General features: G+C 48.7%; 3 protein-coding genes across 9 annotated transcripts in view; 1 reads left to right on the top strand and 2 right to left on the bottom strand.

Annotated features, from left to right (window-relative positions):
• Positions 1-13293: 13293 nt before the first annotated feature.
• On the bottom strand, positions 13294-15564 carry LOC120758361 (PHD finger protein 7-like). Its single transcript, XM_040076532.1, has 8 exons — positions 15327-15564; positions 15115-15206; positions 14928-15029; positions 14518-14642; positions 14279-14441; positions 14086-14192; positions 13756-13869; positions 13294-13609 (listed from the first exon to the last, which is right to left on the bottom strand). Exons 1-8 carry the CDS (start codon positions 15562-15564, stop codon positions 13294-13296), a joined length of 1257 nt encoding a protein of 418 aa, XP_039932466.1.
• Positions 15565-16552: 988 nt separating this feature from the next.
• Positions 16553-27130, bottom strand: NOL8 (nucleolar protein 8). Of its 5 annotated transcripts, none has more exons than XM_040076086.2 (17): positions 26959-27130; positions 26162-26345; positions 25956-26018; positions 25080-25158; positions 24639-24786; positions 23706-23774; positions 21541-23427; positions 21151-21267; positions 20711-20830; positions 20287-20371; positions 19872-20016; positions 19313-19396; positions 18494-18768; positions 18206-18332; positions 17688-17758; positions 16923-17005; positions 16553-16627 (listed from the first exon to the last, which is right to left on the bottom strand). In XM_040076086.2, the coding sequence occupies exons 2-17, from the start codon at positions 26298-26300 to the stop codon at positions 16574-16576; spliced, it is 3546 nt and encodes a 1181-aa protein (XP_039932020.1). In that variant the 5' UTR covers positions 26301-26345; positions 26959-27130; the 3' UTR covers positions 16553-16573. The 5 variants fall into 5 exon arrangements, with proteins under 5 accessions (XP_039932020.1, XP_039932017.1, XP_039932019.1 ...); XM_040076083.1 differs by lacking the exon at positions 26959-27130 and adding an exon at positions 26746-26784; XM_040076085.1 differs by lacking the exon at positions 26959-27130 and adding an exon at positions 26751-26778.
• Positions 26917-27302, top strand: part of CENPP (centromere protein P) — a 108554-nt gene continuing 108168 nt past the window's right edge. For 2 of the 3 annotated variants that reach the window (XM_040076096.2, XM_040076095.2), the window contains exon 1: positions 26917-27169. The gene's annotated coding sequence lies outside the window, so the exon portion shown is untranslated. The remainder of the gene's footprint in view (positions 27170-27302) is intronic. The other variant, XM_058422210.1, reaches the window with a different exon arrangement.

Raw genomic sequence — 27302 nt, 5'->3', positions numbered from 1 at the left:
CAGAAATAAACCAAAATTAGGCCCATTATGGCTTTGGGGGTTAGTTTTTCTTGAGGTTTGTTTTGTTCTTGGGGGGGTGGATTTTTAAAGATGTATAGAGAAATTCTAGTGGCAAGCACTTTACATTATTAGACCACGCTAGTTGTCTTACCACTGAGCACAATGAAAAATTAAGGATTTTTATCTGGAATTACTGGTGATTCAACATGTGACAACACAAATACTGTAGCCTTACAAAAATGATGTGTATAGACATTCATGTGTATAGACATGTGTAAAAAAACCCACAAATATTCTTTTGATAAAAATGAATGACACGGTCAACATTTGCACACTTGTTTTTATAAAATCAAAGGGGCAAATTACTAACTTTCAACTGATACTCCACATTCTACTCAACATTCTTAAACAGAAAAAGTTACCAAAGGACAACTGTAATGCTGACCATTAAGCAAAGTAAAGGTTCCACCTTTCTTCAGATAAGCACTGGAAACACCACACGTAATCAATCTCTTAGTGAGCTTATTCTTTGGAAAGTGGACTCCTCGTTCCCCAAGGGTGCTGTGATTTGGTGTGTGCCTACAGGTCAGTGTCCTCACCTACCTCCCAGCCTGGAAGCTGAGCAACAGGGCTTCAAGCTTTGGGTAAGGCAGCATTTGAAACACAAATGCTAATGAGATTGTAAGGTATGAAGTACCCTAAAGCTAAATACAGGAACTTGTCAGACACAGCAGGTCAAGTTACTGAGCAGCACAAAGGGGTTTGTGTTTAAGAACCTGTCTTGAAAGAGATACCACATGTGTCTTACCTGGAACTCAGCTGCTGGTACTGGACTTCAGGCTCTGTCACCAAAGCAGACACTGCCTGCTGCCACACTGTCAAACAAACTTGAGGGTTGGGCTGGAGATGGAAGGAGGAGTGAACAATTAACAATATGCTTAGCAAATGAGAACTGTATGTAAACAAATTTTTTTGCCTTTTCCTCTATTCCAAAACGCATAGTAATAGAGTGGAGATTCAGAGATCCTTTTCTTCCATCATGGTATTATCCAGTGCCTCCAGCTGTTATAGATACCCGGAAGGTAGGGCCAGAGTTCAGGTCCTCAGCTTTTGTGACTTGCATTCATTCTTCAACCTCTGCCCATTCCTCAGGGTGTCAGGCTGCCTGGCAGTATCCTCACCCTAAGCCCAGCATTAACCCCTTTCTGATTGTGCTGCCGCAGCTCATTACCAGTTGATGCAGCTCTCCAGCTCTCCAGTCTCCCTCTGCTCCAGCCTCATTAACCAAAATGGATGTTGGAAAACTGCAGTAAATGTCAGTAAAATTTCTTCAATGTCCCCTAAGTCCTCTTGAAAACTGCGTACATGGAAATTCAGACATTTCGCTCAGCTGCGCTGCACAGCTGACACTGCAGCATAGTTTTTCAGAAAGGCAAAGGAAAACAAAATACAGAACCTTCTCCTGGCACATACAGATCACAACTAAATGACTGAACAGAAAATGTTTGGTTTAACCAAGTTCTATTGCACAAACCAGAGCGAAAGATTCAGGACATCACCTTATGCCGGGAAGGGAGGGAAGAGCATATTAAAAATACAAGCAGAGGAAGTGCCACAAATGCTTCCACTGTGTTGCATTCTGCTTTGTGTTACTTGTTTTCATACTGTAGTTTATGTTACTTTTTTTATCTTGGGTTTTATGTTATAATGGTTTGTTCTACACTCCCCTGTTCTCCTGGGAAGTGTTTATTCCAAGGTTTCTCCCTACACCTCCTCCCTGTCACTCCTCCCACTCCTCTCCTACAGGCCCTGTCTGTCATTCGGCTGTTCCTCCCAGCCTCTGGAGAGTTCTGGTAAGGACATCGAATGATAGGGCAAGAGCCGAGGCAGTTCCTCCCTTTATGTTCCCACTGGTTTCTTTAAATGTCCCTCCAACTCTGCTCCACTCCCACCTTATCCCTCACTGGGTGTTGGCTTGTCCCCTCCTTTAGCCCCCTCCCCTGTATATAAGCCCGGGACACGAGGCCAGGCGAGGGCTTTGCAAGAGCAGGTGAACTGAGGCAGGCGTCCGGCCAGGACGGGATAAAGACCAGAATAAAGACCTTGGACTCGCCCTCTCACCAAGTCAGATTCCTTTCCTCCACCATCGACATGGTCTCTCCTGTGATAAAGGGAAAAACCCCTTTGCCGCTCCCTGGTTTCTAGGACCCAGGGGAGTTCTCCTGTCTGGTTGCAGTCTCGAGCTAGCTTGGGCAAAACGGAGCCAGCGGCTGCAGTAGAGACACCGCTGCACCGAGCATCTGTGCAACTGGCTGGGGACATTTGTTGCTCCACAAACTCTGCCTGCTCCTGCTCCACAGAGTAAGCCCTACACCCTGTTACAACACACTGAAGCACAGCATGGCAAGCTGTCTCAAATTACTACCCCCTGATGGCCATCACCCCTCAAGCTAAGAACAGTAATGAGTTTGCTCAAGATCCTAAAACACCCTGAAATTGAGCTGTGCACCGGTGGAAAATTGTCGTCCACAAACGTTTCATGCTAAGCCTAGCAAACTTCTGTTCTATAACTTCTGGTTTCCAAAGCAACAGAACGTGGTTCAAATCCCTGCTGCGGTATTGTCCGATAAAAACCCCTTTGAAGTGCGTCATCATTGTATAGAAGGAAAGCAGGGAGGGTGAGGCAATTTCAAAAGGTACTAAACAGAAGGCAGAAAGTAAATTAAACCCCCTCCTCAAAGAAAACACCTTGGGTTTACAACTAAAATACCTTTACAGGGGGGTATTTTAGGTTTTTAAGTAAGAAAAAAAAGTTTTACCTTTGTGTGGGACCCATGTATTAAAATCAGCACAGACAAAACTGTACCTGAGTGTGTAAAAGTCTCCCCTATCCCAAGAGTAACTCTTTGAGTTGGAAATCAAAGGTGTGCCCTAGCCTGGGGAAAAGTGCTGCAAAAATACCTGCTGCTTTAAGATACGAAATGGAAAAGCTAATAATCCTACCTCTTCACCTCCTACTGTAATACAAAGCAATGTTGAATTTGGAACAAACCCCAGAAACTTAATAAAATTAATAACTTTAATATCCTGACAACTGATACGCTGGAGCAAGCCCTGAAGGGCCCATGGGATTCAGTAATACATTTTGATCATAAAAAGGGGTATTAAAGTGAATGATCCCAAATAGTGGGCCAAGCTACTGAGAAAATTGCCTATATATATATATAATTAAAAAGACTGAGTTAATAAGGATGTTGCATTAATTCAGGTCCATCGATAAAACAACTCTAAAAGCTTTAGGTGTTATCTTCAAAACCAGCATTAATGTGGAAGTGTTCAGCAGAAAGTCAGACTTAAATAGCCAGCACTAAAATTTCATTTATTTGTGGTGAATAGGAAGTTTCTTCTGCAATTACAAAAAGTAACTGCCCAAGAAGTCACAAGTCTTTCATCACAAGAGTCACTTACACATGGAAATCACAAGATAGGCTTTTTTGGGAAATTGCAACAATACATGAGAGATATATAATAAATAATTGCATGTACAAACAGGTTACCAATAAAACTGCATTCTGTCATTCTGGTTTGAAGAGTAATCTCACTCCTCAGTCACATCACAAAGTTTTATTCCTATGCAAAAGCACAGTAAAATGACTGTAGAAGCCAGGCTAGGACTAGATCTGACCGCTTCAAGTTTTAGAACCCTCTTGGGAAGCCCGGACACTTGTTCAGTTTGTGAACCCACTCCAAACTCTCTGTTTCTATTTGGGTACTGCTGTACTCAGTCCAGCTGGATTAAAGCTAACTAGAGAGATGCCTTCTGAACATAGCAAAGCCATAGCCTCAGGCTCCCTGGACCAGTAAAGGGAGCATGTCCTCACTCCCGAGCTGAACAAGCTATTTTTGGAGTACACAAAATGGATGTCAGCAGACCTGCTGAAATCAAATGCTGGTTAAGAAAGCAACTGTCTTCAGCAAAGAGATGGCTCGTGATGGCTTCCACAGATGTCCCTAAAACTGACCCTAGTCAGTTTTCCGAAGGTTCTTCATGCATCACGCTCTCTGGGGAAGGGCAGAGTGTGCACATGGCAGAGTGACATTAGGTGAGGAAGGAGAAGAAAACAGTTATTACGTAACAGAGTGCTGGCTGTTGAGTCTGGAAGCAACTGGTTTCTCGATTGGCATCCTTCTGTTATCACCACCTTTCACACCCTCCCGCTTACACTCCAAAGTCTATGAGCCGTGTCTGGAAGCACATGGTGCTGTGGCAGAGGACACACAGCACAGTGCCAGTGCAGTGCTCCCCACAGTGGCCGTGTGGCACACACCACCAGTGTGACACTCAGTGCAGCACTAGTGTGACACACAAAACACTGCCAGTGTGACAGAGCCGGGACACAGGGCGGGGAGGGGTCCATGTGTGTGCCGCTGACACGTGCCAGCTGAGGTGTAGAAAAACACAGCTGTCGGTGTAAACTAGTCCATTCTTTATCCTGTGTGCACGCAGACCTCGAGCCCGCACAGCTGGCTGACAGGCAGGCACCCCCAAAATGGGGTGGGCACGGTGCAGACAGTAGGACTGGCTGCCTGGAATGCACAGCTTGCGGCACGGAAGGTCAAAGCTCGATAACCACAGCTCTGCCGAAAAATGCCAGCAAAGGGCCGAACGTGGGGGGCGATATTAAAACCCATGTTCGCTATAGCCGCCCTGGCTCCTCCCATCCAGCCCGGGCTGCGCAACACGAACCGCCATGCAGGGGAGCCGGGGCAACCCTAAGGAAACGTCCCATGGCGTGGGGCTGGGGCTGCCACACCTCAGGGGAACCCGCCACGGAGCGGGGCTGGGGCTGCCACACCTCAGGGAAACCCGCCATGGAGTGAGGCTGGGGCTGCCACACCTCAGGGAAAATCCACCATGGAGCGGAGCTGGGGCTGCCACACCTCAGGGGAACCCGCCATGGAGCGGGACTGGGGCTGCCACACCTCAGGGAAAATCCACCATGGAGCTGGGCTGGGGCTGCCACACCTCAGGGAAACCCGCCACGGAGCGGGGCTGGGGCTGCCACACCTCAGGGGAACCCGCCATGGAGCGGGGCTGGGGCTGCCACACCTCAGGGGAACCCGCCATGGAGCGGGGCTGGGGCTGCCACACCTCAGGAAAACCCGCCGTGGAGCGGGACTGGGGCTGCCACACCTCAGGGGAACCCGCTATGGAGCGGGGCTAGGGCTGCCACACCTCAGGGAAAATCCACCATGGAGCGGGGCTGGGGCTGCCACACCTCAGGGAAACCCGCCATGGAGCGGGGCTGGGGCTGCCACACCTCAGGGGAACTCGCCATGGAGCGGGACTGGGGCTGCCACACCTCAGGGAAACCCGCCATGGAGTGAGGCTGGGGCTGCCACACCTCAGGGAAACCCGCCATGGAGTGAGGCTGGGGCTGCCACACCTCAGGGGAACCCGCCATGGAGTGAGGCTGGGGCTGCCACACCTCAGGGAAACCCGCCATGGAGTGAGGCTGGGGCTGCCACACCTCAGGGAAAATCCACCATGGAGCGGGGCTGGGGCTGCCACACCTCAGGGAAAATCCACCATGGAGCGGGGCTGGGGCTGCCACACCTCAGGGAAACCCGCCACGGAGCGGGGCTGGGGCTGCCACACCTCAGGGAAAATCCACCATGGAGCAGGGCTGGGGCTGCCACACCTCAGGGAAAATCCACCATGGCGTGGGACGGGGGCTGTGACACCTGACGGAAACCCAGCATGGCAGCCTTCTCCAGAGCCTTTGATGTACTTGTTTCTTGGATTAATGCCCATCAAAGATAAATTTAGCATCTTTGCAAACGAGCATGACATACAAGGGTATTTATCTTTGACAATTAGATCAGACTCATTTTTTAACGTTTCTTCCCTCTAAACTTACGTTTTCATGGTTTTCAAACAGTATGTGAAAACAATAGAGAACTTTTCTTATATCTGGCTTCAAACATCTGTAATGCAAAATTCATTCTGAAGACAGGAAAAAAGAAAACAATGAAAATCGGATGTAGACAATCTTCGAAAACAAAAATTAGAAAAAATAGTTTTTCTTCTTCACCTTCTCAGTGTTCGCTATTTGAACTTTTGTTGTCTTGTCTCTCTCAAAACAAGGCACTTTACAGCTTTATTGTCTCGGTGGTGTATTTCCCCAGTCGCTGGCTGGCCATTTAAGCTCTGCTTTACCAGAAATACAAAAGGGATTCTCTATGGAAGAGAGTTGCACAAGCCTCTGGGTTCCTGACCATTCACCTCTGCCAGTGCTCACAGTAATCTCCTAACACATCTGAGCTTTTCCTGTCTTTCAAGAGAAATATTTGGCTGAAGTCTAGGAAACAGGGCAGGGGAGACCAAAACCTTCCCTTGAGACACTTTGTGGAAGGCCTGCAAGGACTGACCCTGCCTTTCTTCAGAACAAAGGTGGTCATGGTGCATGGTGTTGGCTGTCTTGCCCTAGGTGCCCCCTCTACTTCAGAAGGACTTCTGTCCACTTTATCACTTGTCTGTCCCTCCAGTTCCAGGGCCTCAAACCTCCTCTGTAAGGTACTAAACCTTAAGTGCAAGTTTTGAGAATAAAGTAGTTAGCTTGGCTCTAACAAGGTTTTTCTTAGTCAACCTTACAATATATTTTGAGAAGGAGAGAAGGGGTAATAGCACACAAGAATCCAGCACAATCTCACCAGTTTTTTTCTTCTGGGTTCTTGAAACGCAATGTCCAGTGCTCGCTTGAACTGTGTTGTCTTTCCACATGTGTGTTCAGGTGACTGAGACCATCCTATGGTCAGGCCCAGCATAATTTTGGTGCCAAAGTCCTGTTGCCTGCAAACATCACACTCTTTTTTTACCCAGCTGGAACTGATTTCAGCGTATTTGATGAGTGTACTTCAATTAGTGCTTTCCTTATCTTGGCAGTTCTACTAGAAGTCTTTATGGCCCCTAAATTCTGCATCGTGTCCACTATCAGTGGGCATCCTTCTTCCCAAACTTTGCCAACTTCCCTCTGGGTCTGAGATCAGTGAAACCTGCCCAGCCCTGAGCCTTCAAAAGACAGTTCTAGCAACAAGTATTTTTCTAACACCCGGACATCACTTCGAGCTTGCAGGCTGCTGTGCGTGTCACAGGTTAAATGTCTCTTCTTGTTGACCAGGCTCGAAAGTGTGTACAGCCCAAGGATTAAAGAACATCCTTTCTTCAGGAAATGTGACCGGTCAAACAGTTTGCAACCGGTCCGCGCCCGCGCATTCCTGAGGGCAAGAACGTTCCCGGCGCCATTCCGGGGCTTGTGGCGCTCCCTTGTGTGTGAGAGCCGCCATGACAGCGCGGGCGCTGCGCGGCGACGGCGGGTGTGAGGGGCGGGGCGGTTCCTGCGCAGGGCCGAGCTCGCGCTGTTCCCTCAGCGCCTTCCCGCCGCGCTGTTGAGAGCTGTGCAGCCGTTCCTCGGGATCTGAGAGAAGCGTGTGGCCGATGCTGGGTCCCAGCCCGCAGATCTGGCTACTAAACGAGGCTGCATTGCCAGAGTTCCCGTGCGCCATGGCACTGCCAGGGCACCACGGCAGAGCCGGGCTGGCAGTGCTGCCTCCTGAGGAAAACCCTGCCATGGCACCGCCGGAACCGCACCACCAGGAGCCACGGGTGAGACCTGCCGACAGATCAGCACTGCTTGGCCATCTTCAGGAGACCGAGACAGTAGCACCACAAGCTAGCTCAGTACTACAAACACGTGATTTAAAACACCAGAGAAAAGCCATAGAATTGAAAGGAAAACGAAAATGTACCAAAAATACAGGGCTCTGTGCCCACGTGTTCTGCCTGGTGAGTGGCTCCGGGCACTCCCTGCAGCATTGCAATGGGCAGTCCCTGCCACTCTCTCCTTATCAGCTCCTCCCCTTTGGTGCAGTTTTTTGCCACTCTGCTTTATCGGCAAAAAAATGATCGTGTTGGACTCATGGAATTTCTCCCTCGAGATATCCAACTCGCAGTCAGGTGGGCAGCAGAGAAGGTGAGAGCCCGACAAAACATCATGGAGATTTGTGCCTGGCGACATTTGCCAAAGCTTAGCCCAGACCCCATGAAAGAAAGGCCGGCCATCTGGCCAGCTCTGGGACCCAAGTCTGCCTCCCAGCAGCTCCACAGAGGCTCTGGCACCAGAGCCTCCTCCAGCAGGGAGCTCTGTGTGGGCTGAGACCCAGCAGTGGCCACATCCTGCGCCCTGCCTGGAGCTGTGGGGCTGCCTGGGGAGGCCCCAAGGCTGCTGCTGATGGAGCTGCTTGGCTCTTGGCAGCACTGCTGCGTCTGCAGCCGGAGCGGGGCCACCATTGTTTGCTGTGAGGAAAACTGCGACAGATGGTTCCACCTACCCTGTGCCAAGGAGGGTGGCTGTATCAATCAATACATCACCCCTTACAGGTACCTTCCCTCCACTTTTGCCCACCCCTGGGGAAGGATCCAGCATTTCTCACGTAGCCCATCCCATTGCCCCCAGCTCCTACTGCTCTGAGCACCGTCCAGAGCAGGATGTGCAGGTGACTCCGGAGCCGGGCACCGAATGTCCCATCTGCATGGAGCCTGTGGAGGAGAGAAAGACCTTCCAAACCATGGTGTGCCCAGCGTGCAAAAGGGCCTGGTTCCACAGGGACTGCATCCAGGTAGGAGCCATCTCCTCTACCCCAGGGCACAGCAGGTGCTCAGCAGCACCAGGGCCTCACTCACACTGCTTCTGTTTGCCCTGCAGGGACAGGCCATGAGCGCTGGTCTTTTATGCCTCCACTGCCCCCTCTGCAGAGACAGTGAGGCATTCACTCTCGAAATGTTCATCATGGGCATCCGCATCCCCTTCAGGTTGGTGTCCTCCTGCCTGGCTCACAAGACAGGAGGGTGCAGGTGCTGTGCTCTACCAGGCCCTGCACCAGGAGTCCTGGCCCTGCTCTGTCCCGTGAGTCTGGGCTTCAGCTTCACGCACAACTTGGAAAGGCAGTGGAGGAAGAGCAGGGACATCCTGTTGCCTCCATGAGGCCAGGGCAGCAGAAACTCACCAGCATTTCCTTTCTCCATCAGACAGCCAACATGGGAGGACAACGATGCCTCTGCGGATCTAGGAGAGAGGCACAGCTGGTGCAATGCCAGGGAATGCCTGTCTCAGTGTCCTTGCACGCTTGGCAGGCGCTGACCACAGGCTAGCTCAGCCTTTGCACTGTGGCTGACACAAGTGAGGTTGGGGCTGCAAGCAGGGCACGCAGGCTCCTCCCTGTGGGGCCTTGGCTCCCCACGCTGGCGATAGGACTAGATGATATGGCGACGCTGGCAGCAGACAAAGAGCCGACTCTCTTAGGCAGGGTTAAATAGGATTGATTGGAGGGGAGACTGACCAGAAGCTCCACCTCTGACCACTGCTGCCCAGAAAGAGACCCGAAGAGGGCCTGAACATGAACTTATAAATGGGGGAGGATCAAGGGGTGGCGACAACGGGTCAGCCAGTCAGGGTGTCAGAGGATGTAACTGGGTGTGTCAACTTCTTAACAATAAATGAAGCACAAGAGGTGGGAGGGGGATTTCCCAGGCACCAGCCTATCACTCGACGCCCTCCCTGGAGCTTTCCAGAAGCCAGGGAAGGGCCCCAGAGTGACAGACAGGGCGCCCAAGAGGAGAGAGAGGGGACTGACAGGGACAGGTGGGAGAGAGGGATGATTGACAAGTAACTGGTGGTTATGTAACAAACAAGCAGGGAAGGAACCATTGAGGAAACCAGGAGGTACACTGGAATATACCAGTACAAATTCCAGTACAAAATGCTTTAAACAAATGAAATAAAACATGCACCGCCACAAATGCCTTTACCCAGGAGGCAGGGAGGGAGCAGAGGAAGAAGGGTAGTAGGTCATCGGGAAGCTGCAGCCGGGGCTCTCCAGGGAACCTGTGTATCCCCAAGGGCTTGAAGCAGAAGGAGTTAGAAGAGCTCTGCCGGACAATCCTGTGCTGGGACACTTGGTCTGCAGAGCCATGAACCCATTCGCTTCCCCAGGCCCTGGGAACTGCTCCTGTTCTGCTGAGGGCACCCACAGGCGCTGTTCTGTGCTCCCAGTGCTGTATAAGCAGATAACACTATGTTATGCAGATAACACTAGCGAATAATATAGCCACTTGGGGCTCGTGGACACGAGGAGGTAGCCAACAGCTAGTAGTAAAATGCCACGTGAACAACTTATGCACAAGAATGATATCTGTATAAAAGAACCCTGTGTACCCTCCATAAACGAGCATTCACCATTACTTCTGTGAAGAGCGTGATTGACTTCGGCTGCTCCCCGTGTTTTCTTCTCGCTTTAAGGGCACTTCTGCGTCTCCTTTCTTACAACTCCTGTCTCTGTCGTCCAGAGCCTGAAGCTTCACTGCAGATTCTTCATCATGTCAGGGTCACCATTTTGTCACAAAAAAGGAGCAGAGTATCAAACGGACATCAATATGATTAGGTTTGATCTCCCTTTATTATTCCAAAAAGCCTGTATTTATGTGGTTAAAGGCTAAAGTAGGCACTGCTAAACAATAGCTTATTGGTTAAAAACTCATGTTCAGACAATGTAGATGACTGTCCATTGGTCCACGTCTTTTGGCTGCATGGTCAGTTTTGTTCTGTTTTGCACAGCATTTCTTTCTTCGGCATCCATGAGAAGGGACAAGTTGTTACTTGTCTTCAGCATCCATGAGAGGGCATCCATGAGAAGGACCAGCAAGTTGTTACATTTGCCACTCTTGCTAATTCAGGCAGTGCAGGAACAGCAGAGAACAGTACAAGATCTCATACTGTTCGCTGATAGAATTGTTCAAACATCCTATCACAGGATTGTGGCCTCTCTCTTCTAAAAATTCCTCTTTCACTTTCCCTTTGGCATTCTTATGCTTCTTTGGCCGTTCCAGAAAATAATGAAAATCTAGCATAATCTTAGGAGAAGTTTCTGAATGCACTATTAGGAGAAGCCTCTTAATTCACTGATTCTCTTAAACACTTTCTGTACATAGAGTTAAGTAGCTGATCCTGTAACGTACAGAGATTTAGTGGTTCCCTGAATGGACATCACAACAAGATGTTATACACATCAGTATACTAAAAAAGTTTTGTTCCCTAGTAGTTGCCAAGTTTCCAGCTCTTCAGGCCCTGAATTAATTTTGCATGCCCATTCCTAGCTGCATTCCCTCCCCATGCTCTGCCTGGGGACAGAACCGGGAGCAGGGGCTGATGCACCACAAGGCTGTGCTGTCCTTCAGTGAGACGTGGACAGGCTCCAGAGTTGAGCAGAGAGGGACATAATGAAGGTACAATAAGGTCGTGTTGCGGTATCCAGTCAGGGAAACCACTTCATCTCTGTATGTTACAGGACCTGTTCCTTAGCTGTATGTAAAGAAAGTCTTTGAGGCAAACCCAGAAAAACGTGGCGAGCTCCCCTTTGTGTCCCACCAGGGCCCAGGATGGCATTTTCCAGCAGAGGAGGGGCTAGTAAGAAACTGAGCGAGCCAAACTACACCCCACAAAAAGCAGTTTCCAAATTCACCATCTCTTCAAAGCAACGAGAGCTTCTGTTTTTTGATATGATTCATTTTTTATGCTTGTGAATACTTTGATTGTTAAAGAAATACTTTATTTCCACTCTTCTCCAAAAAACTCTTTTCCTAAACCAGTTGGGCGAGGAGCTGCTTGATCCTGCTTTTATAGGAATCCTTTTGGAAATTTCCTCCCAATTTTGCCCTAAACTAGGAGAGTTGTTGTCAGGCAAAGGTCCCAGATGGTCATCTGGGGCTCATTCCTGCACAACCTCTTTGTCCTTGGGAATTTCCTCCTTTTTTCCTGGTTTGTTCTTTGAAGGTCCAAGCAAGTCTTTGAAATCAGCAGCAATATCATAATAGATTTCTTCAGACACCCGAGGCAGTGTCTCACTCTCATCTTCTCTTCTTCTTTTTGGCTTTACTGAAATGAGATTGTTCAAGGATTGCAACACAGCACATGTCCTTTCCAAAGACAGCTTCCCTAAGAGCCACCTTGCTCCTCATGTCTCCTTAAACGTATCAAAGCTGAGGAGTGGTTCGCTTTCAAGGGTAAGCAGTGGGGAAACATCTGAGCTTGGAGTCTAAAGGCAGGAACGAGTGTCCTGCCTTTAATTAGCTACATCCTTAAGTGACTTTTTCACTTAATTCATGGTAACCTAGAAATCCAGGTATTTAGCAACGATTTCTTTCCTAACAATATTAACATCAAAAGCTAATACGCTTTTCTCACAGACCTGCAGATCTCAGGTCCCTGCATTGACCTTTCTCACCTTCACTTGCAGCAGCTGAGAATGGAATGATGACCCTAGGTGCTGCTGCTCTCGGTCCGAGTTGAGGCCCGACGTCGCTGGCGGGAGTGGTTGCTCCTGCGGGACGTCCTCGACGGTGTCCCCCTGTGCCTGGGCCTCTCAGCATTTGCTGCTGGACTCCTGCTTCTGTTCTGGCGACTCCTGGACCGGGCAGGGTGCTTTGAGGCCCGACGCTGTTGGTGGGAGCGGCTGCGTCTGGGTGATGTCCCTGACGGTGTCTCCTTTCGCCTGGGCCTCTCAGCACTTGCTGCTGTCCTCCTGCTCCTCTCCGGGACACTCCTGGACCGGGAAGCTTGGTTCGAGGCCCGACGTTGCTGGTGGGAGCGGCTTCGTCTGGGGCACGCCCGTGACGATGTCTCCCTCTGCCTGGGCCTCTCCGCCCTTGGTCCTGTCCTGCTTCTCCTGTCACGCCTTGAGTGCACAGGTGCACTTAGGGCCCGACCTTGCCGGCGGAAGCGACTGCGTCCGCCGTATGCCCGCGACTGTGTCGCCCTTCGTCTGGACCTTCTAGTCCTTTGTCTTGTCCTGCTTCTCCTGTCACAGGGATATCTTGCCCTGATGCGTCGATTTGGGGCACGGCCTTGCCGTCGAGAGCGGTTTTGCCTGCGGCGAGGCCAAGCCCGTCTGGAATGGACCCTGTCCGCAGCATCTGGGGAGCTGCTGAATGATGACCCTAATGCTGCCTCCCTCTGCGCGCTGCGGCTGCTGGGGTCCAATGAGGAAGATGGCAGTGACTGCTGCGCTGCTGTATGTTGGGGTCTGCTGTGGCTGCGTGTCTCTAGATGTGTATTTTGGGGAGCCAGAGCTGATAGCCCCGGGCTGCAGGAGCTGGGGCTGCTGGCCTCTGATTCTGAGGAACTGTGAGAAGACTCCAGTCCTGACTGTTGAACCAAGCTGTGGCCATCAAGGTCCGGCTCAACTCTGCTGGCTGTAAGGGGAAGCAGGAAGGTCAAGAGCCCCAGGGCCAGGCCAGGTCAGAGCAGTGCCCACAGCCCTCAAGGAGTGCACAGGTTCTGGCAAGCCAGTGTGGGAACTGCCAAGCCCACGGGCAGTGATCCCACACCAGGGACGCCGATCCTTGCCCAGAGCTGCCCAGGTGCTTTGCTTCATACCTGTGCCACGCCCAGCACAGCTGTCACACTCCCAGTAGTGTGTGCGGTTTCTCAGGCCAGAGCAATGCCGGTGGGTGCCCTCAGCAGCACAGGAGGAGCACAGGAGCAGTTCCCAGGGCCTGGGGAAGCAAATAGGTTCATGGCTCTGCAGACCAAGTGTCCCAGCACAGGATTGTCCGGCCAAGTGCTTCTGGCTCCTTCTGCTTCCAACCCTTGTGGATACATGGGTTCCCTGCAGAGCCCTGGGTGCAGCTTCCTGACCTACCCTTCTTCCTCTGCTCCCTCCCTGCCTCCTGGGTAAAGGCATTCCCTGGCATTGCACCAGCTGTGCCTCTCTCCTAGATCCGCAAAGGCATCGTTGTCCTCCCATGTTGGCTGTCTGATGGAGAAAGGAAATGCTGGTGAGTTTCTGCTGCCCTGGCCTCATGGAGGCAACAGGATGTCCCTGCTCTTCCTCCACTGCTTTTCCAAGTCGTGCGTGAAGCTGAAGCCCAGATTCACGGGACAGAGCAGGGCCAGGACTCCTGGTGCAGGGCCTGGTAGAGCACAGCACCTGCACCCTCCTGTCTTGTGAGCCAGGCAGGAGGACACCAACCTGAAGGGGATGCGGATGCCCATGATGAACATTTCGAGAGTGAATGCCTCACTGTCTCTGCAGAGGGGGCAGTGGAGGCATAAAAGACCAGCACTCATGGCCTGTCCCTGCAGGGCAAACAGAAGCAGTGTGAGTGAGGCCCTGGTGCTGCTGAGCACCTGCTGTGCCCTGGGGTAGAGGAGATGGCTCCTACCTGGATGCAGTCCCTGTGGAACCAGGCCCTTTTGCACGCTGGGCACACCATGGTTTGGAAGGTCTTTCTCTCCTCCACAGGCTCCATGCAGATGGGACATTCGGTGCCCGGCTCCGGAGTCACCTGCACATCCTGCTCTGGACGGTGCTCAGAGCAGTAGGAGCTGGGGGCAATGGGATGGGCTACGTGAGAAATGCTGGATCCTTCCCCAGGGGTGGGCAAAAGTGGAGGGAAGGTACCTGTAAGGGGTGATGTATTGATTGATACAGCCACCCTCCTTGGCACAGGGTAGGTGGAACCATCTGTCGCAGTTTTCCTCACAGCAAACAATGGTGGCCCCGCTCCGGCTGCAGACGCAGCAGTGCTGCCAAGAGCCAAGCAGCTCCATCAGCAGCAGCAGCCTTGGGGCCTCCCCAGGCAGCCCCACAGCTCCAGGCAGGGCGCAGGATGTGGCCACTGCTGGGTCTCAGCCCACACAGAGCTCCCTGCTGGAGGAGGCTCTGGTGCCAGAGCCTCTGTGGAGCTGCTGGGAGGCAGACTTGGGTCCCAGAGCTGGCCAGATGGCCGGCCTTTCTTTCATGGGGTCTGGGCTAAGCTTTGGCAAACGTCGCCAGGCACAAATCTCCATGATGTTTTGTCGGGCTCTCACCTTCTCTGCTGCCCGCCTGACTGCGAGTTGGATATCTCGAGGGAGAAATCCCATGAGTCCAACACGATCATTTTTTTGCCGATAAAGCAGAGTGGCAAAAAACTGCACCAAAGGGGAGGAGCTGATAAGGAGAGAGTGGCACGGACTGCCCATTGCAATGCTGCAGGGAGTGCCCGGAGCCACTCACCAGGCAGAACACGTGGGCACAGAGCCCATGCTTCTCGCGTTTTTCACCGCACATGTCCGGGTCAGCCTCTGTACGGTGACACAGCATGCATGCTGCAGGGGACAGAGCCAATAGCACTGGGCATGAGCACCTCTGCAAGGCTCTGAGCCTGCAGCACCGGCCCCGTGCTCTGTCCCTGCCTGCCTGCCTGGCCAATGGCCACAGCTGGAGACCTTGGAGAGCAGGGGCCATTGCAGGCACGGGTGTCCCAACAGCCGGTGCCTGGCCCAGCTGGGCCCCACTTGGGGTGGAAGGAGGCTCCCGGCTCCGGCATGGCTGAGCAGCTCCTGCCTCCCCCTGCCTCTGCTCTGGCACGCTGTCTGCCCCGACAGCCCCTGGGCCAGGCTGTGGCAGAGCTTTGCCCTCACCTGCCTCCCTGGCAGCAGGGGCCTCCTGCTTCCTGTCGCACATGGTGGCTGTCAGGAGGGAGTCCCTGTGCAGGAACGCCGTGGTCTCCTCCTACTGGTTCTCTCTATCTGTGGGAGCAAGAAGAGTGTGAGGAGATGGAAGAACAGGCCCAGAGGCATGAGGGCTCTATTCCCTGGCCGGCCTTGTGTGAGCCATGCTCCTGTCCTCCTTCTCCTCCCATCATGGCACTGAGGAACACTGCTGTCTCCTGTGGCTGTTCCTGCGCTGGTTCTTGGAAGGGAGAAGCAGGTGAGCCTGCAGCACAGGCCCAGAGCCCCGAGGTGTGGGGCCCCTCTGGTCCCTGGGCAGCTGCAGCCCTGCCCTGCCTTCTCCCGTTGTCAGCTGGCACTGACTCACGCCCGAGCCCAGCCTTCCATTTTGGGGCCTTGGTCACACGGGTCACAATGGCCGTGCTGACGTCAGCATTGTGCAGTCACAATTGGGGCAGCCATGGCCTCAGTCCCCTGCCACCCTCCTGAGACAGCCCCCTTGGGAACTGAGGCTCTGAGATGTGTCCGAGCCTTTGGTCAGCGCCGAACCAGGCCAAGGACTCCTGCAGCAAGTGCAGGGTCAAATGCCAGGCCCCGGGGCAGCCATTGAGGGTGGCACTGTAGGCAGAAAGGTGCTGTTCAGGCAGTGCCACTGCAGGGCTCTGGCCCCGGCCAAGGGAAATCTCTGCTCCTGCCCCTGGCAGTCGGTTGCCTAGAGAGCTTGTGCAGGGTCTCTTGCATTGGAGAGATTCAAAACCTGCTCTAGCTGAACCAGTGTTATCCTCAAGACCTCTCTGGAGAAAACTAAGATGAACCTCACTTGATGCCGGTGCTGATCACCACTGGGAACGGGAAATAAAGCTGGAAACCACCACACAGCTGCCTTCCAGCCTCAACTTGGAACACTGCCTGACAAGGTTTGCCAATATTTTCTCCTCTTAGATCTTTGAAAGGATTTTGAAAGTGTTTGGTAACTTCTTCAAGGAAGAAAGAGGAAAAGCTTCTGATCCGTAAAAGAAAATTTATTGTTTTGCTCTCACTTTTCTTTTGGCATCCTTGTGCTTCTTCCGGCATTCCTGGAAATAGTGAAAATCCAACATAATATGAGGAGATGTTTCTGAATCCAGTTTCTTTCAAACACTTTCTGCACACAGAGTTAAGTGGCTGTTCCTCTAACATAACGGTGGTTTAGTGGTTTCACTGACTGGACATCACAACATGATGTTGTACACACCAGTATACTAAAAAACTTTTGTTCCCTGGTAGTTACAAAGTTTCAGGCTCTTCTCGAGGTCCTGAATTAATTTTGCATTCCCTCCCCATGCTCAGCTTTCAGCCACAGTTAGCGGGGAACAGACCTTACATACTCACCTCAAGCAATAATCTACGTCTGTCTTCCCAACTCTCTTTTTCTTCACTGAGCTCTGTTTTTCTACAAAATAACTTTGGGCCCTCTGCACAAAACAAGGACCAATTAATAGGGTTAAACACTTCTGATTATGCTGCTGCTTCTAACAATTATGAATGAACAACACAGCAATAAAGTCAGAGATCTATTCTTCACGTCCTTCCTATTCTCTTGCCCCCCAAAACACGTTGGCTCCAACAGAAATGTTCTGTACTGCAGCCTGGTGTACTAAGGAAAAAGAAAGGCAGCAGCAGTTTTCCTGAACATGCTGAAATCCAAATTGCAGTGAAATAGCAGCTGTTTCATTAAAAGCTCAGCACCAAGATCCCACATCTCCCCCCAGAAGTGATGCTGGCCAAGGACTGAGATCTCCATTTTAACACACCCTGTAAATCAGATAGGCTGAAAGCCTGCAGTACACTAAGACTGTATATCTGCCGGAAGGGATCAAAAAAGTCTAAGTAACCTGTCAAGTGACTATTTTTTTGGTAACCTTTAAAAGTCCAGATACCTATTAGGCAATTATCTGAAAGAAAAGAAAGCCAGAAAGCTGCTCAGCCTTTATTTGACCAGGAGTTTCTCACGGGATTCTACAACTTCGACCACAAGGATGGCAAATTTTGACTACAAAACATTGCTAACCAGGCAGCATTTTTTTTGTCACTGAATTCTAGTAAGGGTTTAAAAGGCAAAAAACCACAAAAGGGGGTGAAGAAGTTCTGTTGTACCTCTTAGGCGTTCATCATCTTTGGAGAAGAAGAAAACTCTGGAACTTTCTGTGCGTGGTAAAGAAAGAAACCTAGACAAGGACAAAGGGATTTTAGCATCTTGAAAGGTACTGTCAAATTGCATGAACACAAGTTAAACCTGTAGTGCTTCAGAGAAATGGTCTACATTGAAGAGCTTTATTCCATAGTAACTAAATAGAGCCTTCTATCAAAACCCTCACTTCTTAACAGAAAACTGACCCTGCCTTTGTCTTTCGGCCAAACTCAGTTTGGGGTTGGTCAAACCAAAACGACCCAGGTAATTTCTTGTGCTCAACTTTTCTCTTTTCATATTCAACTTCACATTAAATGGGCTGCTGGGAGCTTTGACTCTGTGCAGCACAAATGGTTTTCCAAGATGACTTTCACTGCTCAGAGGTGTGTAATGTCAGTTTCCCATTTCCCAAGTGCTGCTATTAATATTCCCACAGCATCCAACTACAACAGCCAAGCAGACAACAAACACAAATGGAACTTGCATTTCTTGGTCCTTTTCAATTTCCGATGTCTCAGGCTCGTCATCACCCTCAGAACTGCTGTCCTGGAAACGTGGATCCTCTTGCCACATGACTTTTACTGGTTTTATTGTTTCAAGTACATAAGGCTCTGCAATGACAGCACCAAAAAAGAAAAAAAAAAGCCGAAACAGATTATTCCTCTAGTTGTCAGTAAAAATTCCTCCTTTCAAGTGAAGTACTTACACTGGAGAAGACAGATTTAAGAAGGACAGAACGTTCACTTTGTTCTAGGGGCCATTCAACTGTTACCTTCTTTGATGCCCAACTCTTCTCTGTCTCCAAAGAAGGAAAACTTGAAAGCACTCGACTCCTGAGCTACATCATTCTCAGGCAAAGGTCCCAGATGGTCATCTGGAGCAGAGTCCTGCACATCCTCTTTGTCCCAGGGAATTTCCTCAGTCTTTTCTGGTTTGTTCTTTGAAGATCCAAACAAGTCTTTGAAATCAGCAGCAATATCATAATAGATTTCTTCAGACACCCGAGGCAGCGTCTCACTCTCCTCTTTCTTCTTCTTTTTGGCTTTACTGAAATGAGATTGTTCAAGGATAGCAACACAGCACATGTCCTTTCCAAAGACAGCTTCCCTAAGAGCCACCTTGCTCCTCATGTCTCCTTAAACGTATCAAAGCTAAGGAGTGGTTCACTTTCAAGGGTAAGCAGTGGGGAAACATCTGAGCTTGGAGTCTAAAGGCAGGAATGAGTGTCCTGCCTTTAATTAGCTACATCCTTAAATGACTTTTTCACTTAATACATGGTGGCACAGAAATCCAGGCATTTAGCACAGATTTCTCACGCTTTTCTTACAGACCTGCAGATCTCAGTCCCTGAACTGACCTTTCTCACCTTCAGTGAGGTCAGAAAATGGCATGCAAAAAACAGATGGACTAGAAAGATGACACTACGTGCTGGTTTTAGTGGTCACAATTCCTATTATATCTTGATTTTAGCAACCACAGAGAGAACTAAATTAAAATCAGAGCTATCTGCATCGTTTCAAACTCAGTCTGCTGCTCTAACCATATTTCCATGGGAAGAAACACAGTTACTGTTATCAAGTTGTAACACTACCTCTCCTTTTCCATAACACTTGGTTTCCTTTCAAAAACTGCATGGTCCTCTCTTGTTGGATCATAACGGAGGGCATTAATATCTCTGTAAAAACAGAAAGGAAAAGAAACACCATTGTACTTTCCAAAAACCATACCAAAAGCTACCTGAAACTTGTACAGTCAGACCGAAATTCCCATTGATTTCTTTACCAAAAAAGCTCCAAATCAATCCAAAATGTAACTGGCAGTTAGAAAGCACCCTCTAGTCAGCGTCAGGATATAAGCAGATGTGGATTTAATCAAATTGTGATGTTTCAGATAAAACACAGCCCTCACTTGTGTGTAACGCAGTGTTTATACCTGCACCTGATAATCTTTTGAGGAGCTACATCAATACAGCTATCCATATAAATGTGGATATATTTCTTCTAGTACCAAACACTGCATAACTTCAGATAGATCTAAGGAGCAAAAAACCCAAAATTCAAAAATTTCAGGGTCTTTCAGCTTCCTTCATAAAAAAAACCTTTAGGATATTTCCTAAACCTCCTTCTTTACTGATAGTGGACGATTCATACTTGAATTTCTTCACACTTGTGGCTGTTTTATTTGGCTTGGGCTGCTCCAGGTTGATATTCAGGAGGCTTCCCAGTATTTGCAGATTTTTCTTTTTCTCCGCAGCAAGCTCCTCTTCTTCATCTGCCTTCAGGCTTTTTGTCTCTGCTAAGAGAAAAACAAATATATCCTATTTTCTCTGCTAAGCCTGTAATGTGGGATGCATAACATTGACTGCAGTACTAGAAGAGCTCAAGAAGGTGAAGCCCACTAGAAGGTGAAATCAAAGCATTTATTTAACCCGTTCCCTGCTTGCATCATGCAGCTGTGCAACTCCCCTGCCGCTGCCAGATGCTCTACACAAGACCCCAGTAAAGCAGGAAAGGCTGTTGAAAGGCTCTCTGGCTCCCAGTAACCAGGAAATGCGATCAGCTTTACCTTCTTCCTCGCTGTCACTCTCGAGGAATCGAGCATCCATGCGGAACCTTTCATCGGTGCCAAAGCGGGACTGCAGCTGCAGGAGCTGAACAAATGGAACACATGCTATTAGGCACTGGAGAAGAAAACCATCATTCAGTAACTGTTTTTTTTGTTTGTTTTTTTTTACTAGAACAATGGCAACATACTCTTTACCTTCAGCTTTTGATGCCTTTTCCAATAGTTTCTTTGTATACAAATAGGACGATGTCAGAGAAACTCCTCCCACTCCCCACCTCACATTATGTCCTTTCTTTAAAGGAATCCTATTTTAAGTTCATAAAAATAATACTCAGCAAGAATGAAAACACACAGGTCATGCTCTTCTGAAGTGGTGTTATGGAGACCTAGAGGAAAACTGAATTACAGCACTAGCTTCACTCACCTTTTCACCAGCTTTGCCTTCAAACTGGGGCTTAATTTTGAACCTCTCATCATCTGTATCCTCTTGCTCATCCTCACTGCTATCAAACAGTCTGCCCGAAGGTTTGGGAGCTGATTTATCCTTTGTTACACAAACAGAAAACAAGAGAAAAGCAGCTGTTCACGTAAGTTTGAGAATGTAAATCAGTACCAACTTTGTTCATGTGCTCCCCAATTTAGCTGAAAAAGCAGATTTCTTGCACAACCACCTCCCTTCCTGATCCATGTGCTTCAAATCTTACCTTATCCACACACCTTCTACAATTCTGCTTTACCATTATGACTGTTCGGTTTTACCACAGGCAAAATACCCGTGCAAAGGGAAACTCGGGTGTTACGCGTTCAGTATAAAAATTCAACTTTCTGATGATGTCATACTGATTTTTTCGCAGGAACACTTACTTCTCCATGCATGTTTCCCAAATGTGCATCTTTTTTCAGTATCTCATCCACTTCAGCTTCGTCTTCCACATCGGAATCGAATATGATGTGTTTGTGCTTTCCTGCTGGCTGCCTATCCTAGGAAAGAGTGAACTGTCAGGTCAAACACATCGAATACCTGCTGCACTCAGACATGACTATCTGAAAGACATTTCCATGCCACAGCAAGAGGAATCTGCTATTCTTCTCTACAGGTATTCCAGGGAGGAGGTATGCAGCATGTATACTCTCAAAAGAAAACTGGCAGTGTCATCAGAAATTCCAGACTACGATTTTAAAACATTTTACTCCACATGTATCAATTACACTCTTCCTTGTACTGTGGACTATTCAGGTAGAAGTTGTAATTACCAGATTTGAAAGAGCTCCTTGAATGAGTTTCTTCTGTAATTCCCTCTCTCTGTGTCTCTCTTCCAGAGCTGCCAGCCTCCTCTGGTTGTCCTGGAGCTGTTTCTCTATTGTACTGGGCTCCTTTGAGACAGCAGCACGAAGACAAAGCTCCTTATCTTCCAGAAGGCTTGTGTTCTCACAACCTTTGTTATCTTCACATTCTGGATTTTTTTCACTTGTATTCCTCTTTAATGTTTTGGAAAGGAGTTTTGGGCTCTGCAGCTGCCGTTTAACGTGTTCCTGGGCTGCTGCAGCATCACTGTCCGTGTCACTGCTGCCATCACCCTGATCAGTATTGGCAGCAGCAGCTCCGTGCTCTGAATTTTGGTCTTGTAGAGAACTCACACCTTTGTTCTTCCCTTGCAAACGAGGCCTGGAACCAGGCTGAAGTCTCTGACCTGCTGAGGAAGCAGCAGCTGATTGTTCCTCGTGCTGTTCACAAGGCACTTTGTGTCTCTTTTTGCTGCTGACTTCAGGTGGACACAAGGGATGGTTCTTTGGCTGATTTTTAGATGACTCCTCCCCACAATAAGCTTCAAGTCCCAAACTTTCTACGGACTTCTTCTTTAACCCAGTGCTGTCCTTACTTAACTCTTTTATACAAAGGGACCCCATTCCTCTGAAAGGCTGATATTTCCAATGTGAATTATTTTGTCCCTTGGAGCTTTCCTCAGCAGCATCCTCCTCCCCTGCTAAAATATCAGCCAGCACATCTTCAGGACAGATGGGTTTTTTTTTAACTGCAGGGTGAAATTTGGAAAGTTTTGGTTTATTTACAGTATTATCCTTGGGATTATCTTCAATACTGGACTGACAAGGACTCTGTTCACTGCCTGAGCCCTCTGCAGATGTCTCTGTGTTTTCTGTAGCCAGTGCTTTCAAGTCATCCAAGGTGAGGTCTAAATGGTAACAGTTTTGCATCATGGACTCATAATCTGAGCTGATTTCAGACTCCCCTTTCTCAGACTCTGAACAAGAGCTGTCACTAGTCTCTGTTGTACTGTTGGCTGTTGTACTCTGCAAGGCAGCAATTCTGGATTTTTTAATTTTCCTTTTTCTTTCAATGCGTTCTTTTAAACTGCAAGTTTTCAGTGAGGAGCCATTTACTGAAACACTTTTTTTTTTACCTAATACTTCTTTCTTTTTCACCTTCCCCTGTTTAGAGTCTTCTGGAGTTTTACTTTCAGCAATAATTTCATCTGTATCTGCTGAATCATAACCATTATCACACTCCACAGTCTCTTTCTCTTTGTTACCTCCTTTGGCAGCTTTCTTCATGGCGTTCGAATTGCTCAAGGACCAGTGGCTACTGTATTTTAATTCAAAATTATCCCCAACAACTTCCAAGTGCTCACTTTCGGTCTCAACGTTTTCAGATTTCTGTCTTTCCGTCTCTTTCTTTACCATTGCTCTGATCTCCTCTTCAGAATCAATGTCACTGTCTGAAACACTGGTCTTGGTTTTGGCTGTATCTCTACCAGCATTGCTTTGATTCAATAATAAACCTCTCCCTGGTATTTTCCCATCCAGTCTCCTTGCTGGAGGCAATTCCAACTCCTCACTGGGTTTGGGTTCTGATCTTTGGCTGAGCTGAGGTGACTCTGTGTGTTTTGGACGTGCTGGACACCCAGAGGACAGAGCTGCTCCATTCAGGGCCTCACTGCCCAGCTGTCTCCGTTTCTCCGGTGGTTTCTTCACCGCAGGGAATTGCCCTCGCCGCTTCCTGGTCCCGCTGTCATCTCCCCCTTCGAGCTTCCAGGTGAGCTGGGATACAGGAGCTGCGTGTGCCACGTCTGGCTCCAGCTTCCTCAGGTTGTGGCAATACTTGGAGGGGTCATATTTCATCACGTTGGTCTGAGTTAAGGATTTGAAAGACCTCAATGCTTTGAGGAGACTCAGGGTTTTATGAAGTCTGCAAAGAATCCTTTTTCATGCCACGACCTTTAAGCAACTGAGTGCAGTGTAAGACAACTGTTCAAGTCACACAAACTTACTACAGGATTTTACTGGGGGATTCAGTAAATTAAGCCTGGCAGAGAAGTAAAAATTAGAAGTGTCAAACTACTGTTTTTCTATATGACAAAAGAAGGAAGGGAATTGTGTTCAAGGCCAAACGAAAAGGATATTTTATTTTTTTGTTGATTCCTGAGGTGCAGGATAGGCAAGACTCTGCCAAATTTTCCAACAACCCATTTCTAAAAGAAAAGAAAAAGAAACCATGTTAAAAAAAAACCCAGACAGTGAAAGTAACTCTGGAATAAAACAGATGTTTATTCTTGAATAACAAAAACACTAATAAAGGACCACATGTGATTAATTCTTTTTTCTTTATTCTCTCATGGTAGTAAGCCCTACCATGCAACTTGGCCAGCCTCCTTCTCAAAAACAAACCAAAGCCAACCAAAAAACTAAATTTCAACAATCTACAAATAAAGAGTGATAATAAAGAACTAATTTTTTTTTACAAGTGCTGTTTTTAATACAGGGTTTCTGATCTATGAATTAAGAGTGGTACCTACAAACCAGGGATCACTATTATTTTGCTCTCTTTCCCCTTCTCACAAAAAAATAAATTAAAAATCTCTCCAAAACCATTCTGTGCTTAGCAAACAGTTTTGAAAGCTTTGTAGTAAACACAGATTTTGTTGCCTAAATTTGCATGTCAAGTGACTTTATTCTTACTTTTGTAGGCATTTGCAGATCCTGCTCCTGCCCCGAAGCCCAACCCAGCCACCAAAAGTTACATGGTGCACAGAAATAAGTCACACATTCCCTTCACAAGCTTTTAAGGGTGACACAATCATATTCCCAATATAAACGAGGAACAAAGTGTTTCCTCACTTCACATGGTGAGAGTGGACAGGATGATCATGATTATTTCCAGTCACTGCAAAGAATGACAGGAGCCTTCTCCATGTCTAACCATGAGGTACTTCCGTTTCACAGCCTGGACCTTTAATAATTAAGTTTCTTTACACAAAGCATAGATTTGGCATGAATTTAGATGCAATAAACTTGCTTTTTGTTTTATTTCTCTTACACACCTACCCCCACCATACCTTATGATCTGGCACCTCTGTACCTGGTACTGCTCTCATGTGGAAGTCCACAACTCCCGTCTTTTTCAGCGATTCCAGCAGACACATTTGGTCGTTTCTCTGTGGTTTTTCTTTCTGCAGCTTTGCTTCCTCCCTCTCCGTGGCCAGCCTGTTCCAGAAAGCACATCACACATGGAAAAAGGTATGCCCAGGTACAGAACTGGAGCTGGCAGTGATCCCCTCCCACAGAACAGCAACCACTCAGGGAAGTAACACCCATCCCCTTTGAGGGAATAATGATGCAAAACATGTTACAGCATCAAAGAGATCAAGAGCCTACAGAGTTTATAAAAACTGAAACAAACAGAGCATGCAAGATGGAAGTGCAGCCATAATAGTATCAGATGAGCAGAAAAAAGGTAGTTTTAGCAACAACATACATTGGAAAAGATTGGTTTCTACCTGTGCAAAAAGCTTTCTTTGGCCAACTCAATTTGCAGCGTCCCCCCTTTCCATTTTGTTTTATTTAAAATTGACATGCCTGCAAAACAGAGATGGGGAATGAGTATTTTCAACATTAAAAAAAAAGCCCATCACAGACTTCACTGGGCCTCCTTCTATGACAGCCTGAGGTCCCCTCAGCACGACCTTCTGCCTGACTGCTCACTTGGGTTAGGGTTAGATCTGAAAGGGCCAACATCCAAATCTTTAACCAGAAGGTTTATATCCAAAACGGAAGTTTTCACTTCAAAAGTGCCCAATGGCAGCATTCCCCAGATCCAGGAGCACAGTGCAAAAGCAGCTTTACATCAGCTCTTCTTCTGGGTTTCCTCTCACATCATTCAATTTCAGTGTTTTAGAGTTCTGATGAAAGCATTTGAAGCACATTTCCTTTTCATAAAAGGCTTAGAACAAACAAACAGGATGCCCAGAGAAGCTGTGGCTGCGTCTGGATCCCTGGAAGTGTCCCAGGCCAGGTTGGACAGAACTTGGAGCAGCCTGGGACAGTGGAAGGAGCCCCTCCAAGGCGGGGGCGGGGTGCAGTGAGATGTTAATTAAAGCTCCTTCCAAGCCAGACCATTCTGTGAGTCTCTGAACCTCACAAATCACCTGCTTCAGTCACAAAGAATCTTTTCAATCTGCTCACAGCAATTTCTGAAAACTTCAGCAAAGCAGCTTCATAAAATGGCAGCTTAAAGAAAATAAAATCAACTTGACAAGAGAATGAAAGAGGCTCTGCTGTGATCACAGCTGGATGTGTCAACATGAGGTGAGTTATCAGCAAAGTAACTTGGCTCAAAGACATAACTAAGCAAAAAAAAAAAAAAAAGTACTTACACTTTCTCAGATCTGCTTCAGAAATGTTAACACTGATGTAAGCAAAAGTTTTCGTAGGATTCCCTGATCAATAACAAAAAATTAAGTTAATTTCTATACAGTTGTATCATTTCCTTTAAAACTGAAGTGTCTCTAAACCAAAAATTCCATTTCACTCTCCAAAGAGAAAAGCAAGTAACTTTTAAAAGATGAAAGAAAACTGTTACCCTGATCATCTCTTCTGGTAATAATCTCTGCCTCCAAAACACGCCCAAATTTGCCAAATCTTTCTTCCAGCTCAGCCCTGGAAACCGCATGGCCAAGCCCTCCAACATACAAACGTTTGAAAACCTGTTCCTTCTCCATGCTGCCAAGTCAAGGTATCACATCCACAACACACACTCCGTTCCTCTGCAAGGAGACAAAACAGTCCAGTGACACTCACGGAAATCAATGATTAGAGTAACGAATCAGGGACAAACTAGCGCGTTAAAAAGCCACGAAAAGCCTTACGAGCAGAGCACTCTTTTGATTTGCAGTAGGCAACACGCTCTGTTCAAGCACAGCGACAGCAAACCCCGCGCTGCTGCAGGAAGCCAGAGTTCAGGCGATGGGCTTTTAAAACCCTGAACCACTGAACAGTATGCGCGAGAATAAGCGCAAGTGGCTCTTTAAACTATGACCCAAGGGTTTCCTATGGAGAGAATGCGAGCCTCCCACAGCGCAACGCTGCCCTCCCGGGAGATGCCGAGGAACTCTCGGCCTGAGGGACCCCCGTCCCCGCCACCCCCGGACGTGTTCCCGGCCCGACCTCACCGCCGCCATGTGCCAGCCTCGCGGCGCCACCACCATACCTTCCCCCTCGCAACCCTTCCCAGCCCTCCCTCGATAAAAAGCGTTCCGCCTCCCGGTGCCGCTGGGTTCTGATCGGCTGCTCGCCTCTGCTGCTGTTTCCGGCCGGTGAGATATGGTGGGAACACGGGGGCTGGGTCCTGTGACAGCGGAGGCTTTGAACGTGACTAACCGGGAAGAAAAGCAGCGGTGTTTTCCGGAAGACGTGAGAGCAGAAATTAACGTAAAGGAGGGAACAGCCGACAAAGCGAGGCTTCTTCCTGTCATTCATAAGAAAGAACTCGGGAAGCATCCCCCAGGCGCTCTGTTGTTTGATAGAGAGGGGACGGAAGGCGCGGCCGGCGCCCCCGACTCGGGTAGCAGCTGTGGTAGCGCCCAGGCTGGTGGGTTGGCGCGCGGTTCGAAACGCGCCGGGCGCGCGCGCCGCGTCTGAGCGCTCCCTTCCCCTCAGCGCCGGCCCCGAGCGCTCGGTGCCCTTCCCTTCCCCTCAGCGCCGGCCCCAAGCGCTCGGTGCCC

This window comes from Hirundo rustica, chromosome 12 (assembly GCF_015227805.2).
Source record: "Hirundo rustica isolate bHirRus1 chromosome 12, bHirRus1.pri.v3, whole genome shotgun sequence".
In the NCBI taxonomy this organism is placed as follows: Eukaryota; Metazoa; Chordata; class Aves; order Passeriformes; family Hirundinidae; genus Hirundo; species Hirundo rustica.
The sequence above is the reverse complement of the archived record's forward strand: the minus strand, read 5'-3'. Positions and strand labels throughout refer to the sequence as shown.

What these genes read in the sequence shown, in the direction of transcription:
- NOL8 (XM_040076086.2), bottom strand. Translation starts at nt 26,300, where the DNA reads ATGGAGAAGGAACAGGTTTTCAAACGTTTGTATGTTGGAGGGCTTGGC. An exon ending in TACCAGAAGAGATGATCAGG is followed by an intron (nt 26,019 to 26,161) that starts GTAACAGTTTTC and finishes GTTATTGATCAG; the next exon opens with GGAATCCTACGAAAACTTTT. An exon ending in GACGTAGATTATTGCTTGAG is followed by an intron (nt 16,628 to 16,922) that starts GTGAGTATGTAA and finishes CACTATTTCCAG; the next exon opens with GAATGCCGGAAGAAGCACAA.
- LOC120758361 (XM_040076532.1), bottom strand. Translation starts at nt 15,564, where the DNA reads ATGTGCGACAGGAAGCAGGAGGCCCCTGCTGCCAGGGAGGCAGGTGAG. An exon ending in AATGGCCCCTGCTCTCCAAG is followed by an intron (nt 15,207 to 15,326) that starts GTCTCCAGCTGT and finishes TGTCCCCTGCAG; the next exon opens with CATGCATGCTGTGTCACCGT. An exon ending in GAGGGAGCAGAGGAAGAAGG is followed by an intron (nt 13,610 to 13,755) that starts GTAGGTCAGGAA and finishes TTGCTTCCCCAG; the next exon opens with GCCCTGGGAACTGCTCCTGT.